Below are 7110 nucleotides of genomic sequence, written 5' to 3'. Positions count from 1 at the left end.
TGACCTATCCCCTTCCTAACTCCCTACCTACACTCACCTTTCCTGGCCCCATCCCCGCCTCTTCGACCTGTTTGTTTCCTCTCCTCTATCCCTCTTCTATCCGCCTCCCACTCTCTCCCTATTTATTTCAAAACCCCCTTCCCCTCCCCCTTTTCTGATGAAGGGTCTAGGCCCGAAACGTCAGCCTCTCTGCTCCTATGATGCTGCTTGGCCTGCTGTGTTCATCCAGCCCTGCACCTTGTTGTCTGAGATGAGGCCATGTCAGCATTTCAAGGAGAGGATTTTAAAATATATTATGTTGGAAGAAAAAGATCCAATATAGGTCAGCAATGTTGGAGTTGATGGGTAGATTAATAAATAACTGGACAGCTGAGTTTTTTTAAGAAAATGAAGGCTGGCAAAGAAGAGATCAGAGAGGTCAGACATACAGATGATGAAGGCATGGATAATGCCTAAGTGGAAGAAAGCCAGTTTAGTGCTAGATAGGGACTTGAAACACAGCTTGAACCTGAATAGATCATTAATATTTCAAACAAACAATCTGGTTTATGTAGTTAGGGAGAATGAAAGCAGTCGAGGTATCAGAGTATACATTTCATACCAATTTCAGATTTTTCCACTCTCATCAGCAACGATCCCACCAAAATACATCTGCTATTTGTGTCAGTTCCGCCTTCTGCTTCTAACTTTCTAAAGCAAAACTGCTGCTGTTCTACAGTAAATGAGTCTTCAACACAATTAGAGAATTATTATTCTCTGAATCTGGGTCTTGTTGAAAAGCCTCATACCTGGAATCTTATAAGCACCCAGCTCAATTTATGCAATTATTGTCCATATTAAATGTCTCTAACCAGGAACAGGAAAGTTTCAAGCTGTTGCATTCTTACTATTGAAGGCCAAGTCCAGGGCCTGAGGACATAAACAACATAATCTAGGTTGACACTCAGTACAGTGCTGCAATGTAGGGGTTCTGTCATTCAGAAAACATGTTTAAACAGGACTTAATAAGGCACTATACAAATACAAATTCTTCTACGCAGCAAGATGGAAGAAACTTGGACAGCACAGAACTCTTAGCCACGGACTGGATGGACACCACCATATTCTCAATTCCAACTGTACACTGGAGTAAAGCACTCAATGAAAGCCTTGCAACTCTACATAGCACCCATGGGAATGTCTAGATGCCAAGGAGGCTTCAGGTTGTTGTGGTTCTATGTTTGCTTCACAGAAACCTGCCAACTTCATTGCAGGACTATTTATTTGAAGATATATTACAAAATTGCTAATTAGACAGATTTACTCTAAAGATTCAGCAACTACTGTTACAGGAAAGAATAGCTACTTCACACTACTTACTGCCAGTTGGATCGTGCAATGGCTGTTAGTCATCCTAGTTACACATTTATGAGCATATTCCTCTTAATATTATGTTAAAATACAGATGGAAAGAGCTTCCCATCCACACACTCACTTAAGTTTAATTTAGATAAAAATTATATTCTTCCTAGTCTATCTTGGGTACACAGATGAAATGTTACTAGCAAAATCTAGCTTTGGGAAAGAAATACCTGGAATAAAGAGGGTCTTCAGGTCCCTTATAAACAATATATGAATGTCAACTGAGCACTAGACAGGCCACTGGAAGTTGTTTTTAAATTTACCAAGTCCTTTGTATGAGTGGGATTGAAAACTACAAAGTGCAGGTAACGATCAAAAAAATTATGAGAAGATGGGACGTCCAAGTACCTTTCAAGAATTTAACATGTCCATTGTTTGTTACTCAAAAAAGCACAATCATGTTGTACCAAAAATCTCAATGGCACTAACCTGAAGAGCAAGAGGCGAGTTGCCATTCTGAGCTCTATCCCAACAGGCTACAAGCTTCTCCACATTACCAGCGCAGATATAGCACAGGCAGGCTTGGGACTGAAGGCTGATATCCCCCTCATTCTCCAACCGTGTGCCCAAGAAGTCTATGATGGAAGCAGACAAAAACATAAGGCACACCAAAATCTTTTATACTCAGTAATTTATCTTCCACTTGCAAACCAGACTCTAACCATCGTGGGTTTCCCTTTCCAGTTGTGCAGCAACATAAGCTGTATTGTGCTACCAGTTGGTATTGCTAATTGTGGCATCCCCTTCCAAATCCCCTCTTCCCTGCTTCCTGATTGGTGCAATTCTGGTGAGAAAGCAAGGACCAAACCGGCTTTTTTATCATTCATTTTCAATAGCAGAGGCAATAAACTCTTGCACTCCAATGCAGCATAATTAATATCAAAATAGGAGCTAATAAAATGTCACAGAAGTAGGGCAATTGGAATGACAATATGGGGCAATTTTTTCTGTCTTTGCCTCAGCCCACTGTCCAGATGTGCTGCTCCTGCTCAACCCTAGAATCACGGCAATATTCTGGACCCGATCAATTACCGTCCAACTATTAGCCTGGTTGTGCGTTAACAGAAAGGGTAGCAAAACAAAAACAAACTTGTAGGCCTCTCAGGCCTTGGATATAGGAACTTATTTGAAAGGAAATTTTAAAGACAGTTGATTTTTACTTCACCCTTCATTTAAAAAAAAATGCAAGAAATATGACATCATTTGCAATTTGTTTCCATTTTTAGAAACAATGGTGGTGCCTGACCTCTCCCAGAAACATCAGTACTGCGGAATGAAATATAATACTAGAAAGGCATTTTTGTTTTCGGCATACAATCAGTTGTTATGGTACTGACAAACAGTGACTCTGGCTCTTTATCCCATTTTTGGAGTTGTGTATTTTTCAATAAATAGGCCGTGCCTGAGTCACAAAGCAATCTGCCACTAAATCATTTACTTCAATGAGGAATTTCTCTTGACTACGATCAAAGACAGGATAACAAACATTTCAGAATGCAGGACAAAACACCTCTACTCACCACAAAGTGCAGCAAATTCATCAGACCTCGCATAGGTCAACAAGGCAGCCAAAGCTTCCTTCCAGTTCTGAAGATCACATGACTGTAGAATCTCTTTCCAATCTCGTGTCACTACAGCATCTATCAACTAAACATTTCATCCAAAACTTTAGGGCAAAGATGATAAGCATTGAGGTTCAAAACATGCTCAAAATAGAAGCCACCTTACCCTGGTGATCTTGCTCTTTGTTTTGGCAAAGTATTTCTTTTGTGTCTTAGCTAGAAGTTCCTGACCCCCAGCTATTGCTAATATGATGGCATCTGCCATTCGATTATCGTACAAGCAAAGATCAACTGCTCCTTCGAAGTTACCAGTCAGCAAAGCCTGAGTAATCAGCCCATCAACATCTAGAAAATGGAAAGAACTTTTTTTTCAAATGCTTCATTTTAGCAAATTGTTTTAATTCAAGAAATCCTCCAGTGCTGTACTGTGTCAAAGATGTTATCTTTCAAATGAGACATTGAAATGAGACCCTATCTGTTTAGGTGGATGTAAAAATGACACTATATATGAGCTATGCTGATGTTTTAATATCATTTTCTCAATCATCATTCAAAGTTGATGAACTGACAATTCATTAACTGAGACCATATATACAAATGCATTATTGCAATACTTACACTGAAGCAACTACACTTTACAAAGTAATCCATTTGTCACAGAACATCAATGACATAATGAGGAGTGAGGGGAATAAGTGAAAGTCTTTCTTTCCCTTTCCTGATCCAAGATTAGCCCACAACTCCAATTATATACCTGTTTCATCCTCAGGGCCTAAAACTAACGTAGACATGTGATAGGAGACAAGTGTACCCACTGTGTGTGGCAACAGTGTTGGTATAACTGGAGTTCACCTTCTGACTTGCAAGGTTCTCTCCGATTTCATCCTTCTCAAAGTTGTTGCAATTTCAGGTTCACTGTCTTTTAGCAGCCTTGTGTTGAAGGTTGCATTGGAACTGTGCAGATGCCTCTGTCAGCAGTAAAACTCAGGCTTTGCATTTTGCAGTTGAGGGCAAATGGATGAACGCAGACAGGAGCTGACAGACATGTTACTTTTGCACAAGGCCACAGTAAAGGGATGGGTATTTTTATGTGCCGAGAGGCTTAGTGATTTTTTTTTGCATATTAGAGATTTGAATCTGATGCCATGGGACCAGTAGAATAGGAAAATTTGCTCTGACTAGAACCATCAGAGGCAGGGACTAGTGTCACAATTACAGCTTTAAAACTTCATTATGTGGGTAGGGCTTAACCACATACACTACATTCAGCTGCACCTTTTATATTTAATTGTCATTGGGTTTTTTTCTATATTTGTCTAGCAGACCTGCAATACATACATATCACTCAACTAGTTTTGCATGTCATTTTGGCGGGATTAACTGCAATTTTTTCAATAGTAGACAGAAGTCTGCAAAGTATAGTTTTACTAGCATTTAATGAAAATGATGAACTTCATTGAAAGTATTTTTGTTTTCAATGAAAGATTTTTTAAAAATCAGACTACCTTGTGGAAAAAAGCATCACACAAGATCTACTCAGTATTTCATTGTTTGAGCAGGAGTTTCATTCGGGGGCTCATTCTAGAAAGGACTGAGGGAGATGACCAAATGAGCTTTCCTCTTTCTGTGTTACAGACTTGTATGATGCAGGCTTTAAGAGAACTGCCTCATGAAAAATGTAATTAGTGAATTTTGGAGTCTAAATTTCTCCAGTTGATTAACGGAAGAATAAAATGCATTCAAAAATAAGTCATGATCTAAGTTTTGTACTTAGGCTGACTCCTTCAATAGATTTGAAGCAAGAAAGTTTAATCGTTTACTCTTTCATTGTTTTTCTTTCGAACATAAATCCCAAACTTCCACAAACCACTGACCTCCGCTAATAGAAATACTGAATTTGGTTTCATCCTGATTTTGTTCCTCTGACGTGGACTCACTGAGATCCAAATCTCCTTCATCCTCTTCATGCTCACTTTCTGCCTACATGACAAAAGAAAAGCAGTTATTTATCACATACATACACAAAATACTCAAAAGCCAGGCACTACGATAACCAATCTATATTTTAAAGTTATAGGCTACCTTGCTCTTTATGCTATGAGTTCTAGTGCTTTGAAGAATATGGTCAACAAGATGTGTATATTACAAATAAATAATGGAATTATGTGACCGATTGCAACTTTTTCAAGTATAGTGTGGTTGTAAGAGAGATTTTGAGGCACAGACCAAGTACAGATTATAACGTAAAATTCTAGACCATATTGGTTTTCTCCGCGCTGGTTTAGCCAGTGGTTGAGTACTGGAATAGCCAATGTGCAAAGGCCAGGGAGATCCAAGTTCAATTCGCAGCCTACGTTCTTGTAATTGATCTCAGCCAAAGCAGCAGCAGATACATTACAACTGGACTCGGAACCCGTTTCTGGGGTGGATCAGCTGTAATTCCATTTCTTGGTAAATATTCAGCATGCAATGAAAATGTGTGGCTAGACACCAGGAGAGAATGCAAAACTATGAGACATTGTCATTCGCTGTCAGTAGTCACTGCAAAACCTATTTGTGCAGTTAGGTGGCTGTACTCAAGCAAAGAGTCTGCACCTTCAGGAAAGCAGGACTGGGAAGAGAGTCCCTTTTGAAAAAAAAAATGATATGTATGATTATTAAGTATGTTAATGCTCTGATAACATATTCGTTGAAAAATCTGCAACATGTGACCTTACACTGGTTTCAAAGTGAGCAAATAAAGCAGCAAAGTGTTTATCTGCATGCATACATACATATAAAATAATGGGATTGATCTAATACCTCCCCCAGCAATTGATCTTCTATAGCAGGGTTGTCTTCAGCACTTTCTGCTGTATGCTCAAAGTCACCGGCAGCCTTAAAAAGTGGAAGGGTTAAATGACAACACCATAAGGAACATTAGGAAGCACAAGCAAAGCCAGAAGACAATGTCAGACAGGACAATGGGGTAAGCAACATATTCCACAAGTGATGGACCCATGGTATTACAATTTCTATGAGAAGGCCAGTGAAGTACGGCCCCCTTTTCAAACCCTTCTTCAGTCTTCAGTAACTTTGTTAAGATACATGATACAGCAAGTTTGGGATTAAGTCACTTTTCCCTGCTGGCTGTTATAGGTCCCACATAAATTGTGCTTCATTCTTAAAGGGACTAAAAGCTGATAAATCCACAAGTTTCAATAATCTGCATCCCAAGGTAATAATGAAGGTGGCCATGAAAACAGAGGATAGGCTGGAGTCATCTTCCAAAATTCTGGAATAGTCCCAGCAGATTAGAAGGTGGCAAATTCCTTTTTATTTAAAATGGAGGGAGAAAACTGAGAATTACAGACTGGTTAACCTAAAATCAGGCGTAGGGAAAATATTGGAGTCTGTTATAAAGGATGTGATAACAAGACACTTCAAAATTGATAACAGGATTACATAAAGTCAGCATGGATCGAAGAAAGGGAAATCATATTTGACAAACCTACTGGAGCTTTTTGAGGTTGTAAGTAGTAGAATAGATGATTATAGATGAACAGAGTAGAATAGAATGAATGTGCTGCATTTGAATTTTCATAAGATTTTTGATAAAGTCCTATATAACAGGTTACTGTACACAATCAAAGCACATGGGATTGATGGTAATATACTGGCATTGCTTTAAAATTGCTTAGCAGATAGGAGAGAGTGTCACTGGACTCAAAACATCAACTCTGCTTTCTTCCCACAGATGCTGCCAGACCTACTGAGTTTTTCCAGCAATTTCTATTTTTGTTTCAGATCTCCAGCATCCACAGTTCATTGTTTTATTGTGGGGATAAATGGATCTTTTTTCAGCGTGGAAGGTGGTGACTAGTGGATTAACGCAGGGATTATTACATCAATGATTTGGATTAAGGAATCAAATGTAATATTTCCAAGTTTACTGATTATACAAACTACGTGAGATTGAGTAGTAAGGATGTAAAAACGCTTCAGCATAATTTGAGTGACTGCGCAAATGTATGGCAGATGCAGTATAGGATAGGTGTGAAGTTGTCCACTTCAGTACGAAAAGCAAAATGGCAGGCTACTATTTAAATGGTCACTCAGAGATAGTAGGAACTGCCGATGCTGGAGTCTGAGATAATAAGGTGTGGAG

At 39.0% G+C, this 7110-nt stretch overlaps 1 protein-coding gene across 1 annotated transcript; it reads right to left on the bottom strand.

The window, feature by feature from the left end:
• Window positions 1-1808: 1808 nt before the first annotated feature.
• On the bottom strand, window positions 1809-5849 carry LOC125482276 (protein transport protein Sec31A-like; the record flags this gene model as incomplete). The annotated part of the gene is made up of 5 exons (XM_048594320.1): window positions 5766-5849; window positions 4838-4943; window positions 3130-3308; window positions 2922-3048; window positions 1809-1976 (listed from the first exon to the last, which is right to left on the bottom strand). Coding segments are annotated over exons 3-5 (394 nt in total), but the record flags the coding sequence as incomplete, so codon positions are not given.
• Between the last annotated feature and the right edge of the window lie 1261 nt (window positions 5850-7110).

The sequence above is a fragment of the Rhincodon typus genome, unplaced genomic scaffold (assembly GCF_021869965.1).
Source record: "Rhincodon typus isolate 14 unplaced genomic scaffold, sRhiTyp1.1 hic_rhity00008141, whole genome shotgun sequence".
Classification (NCBI taxonomy): Eukaryota; Metazoa; Chordata; class Chondrichthyes; order Orectolobiformes; family Rhincodontidae; genus Rhincodon; species Rhincodon typus.
This window is presented reverse-complemented; position numbering and strand designations above follow the sequence as displayed.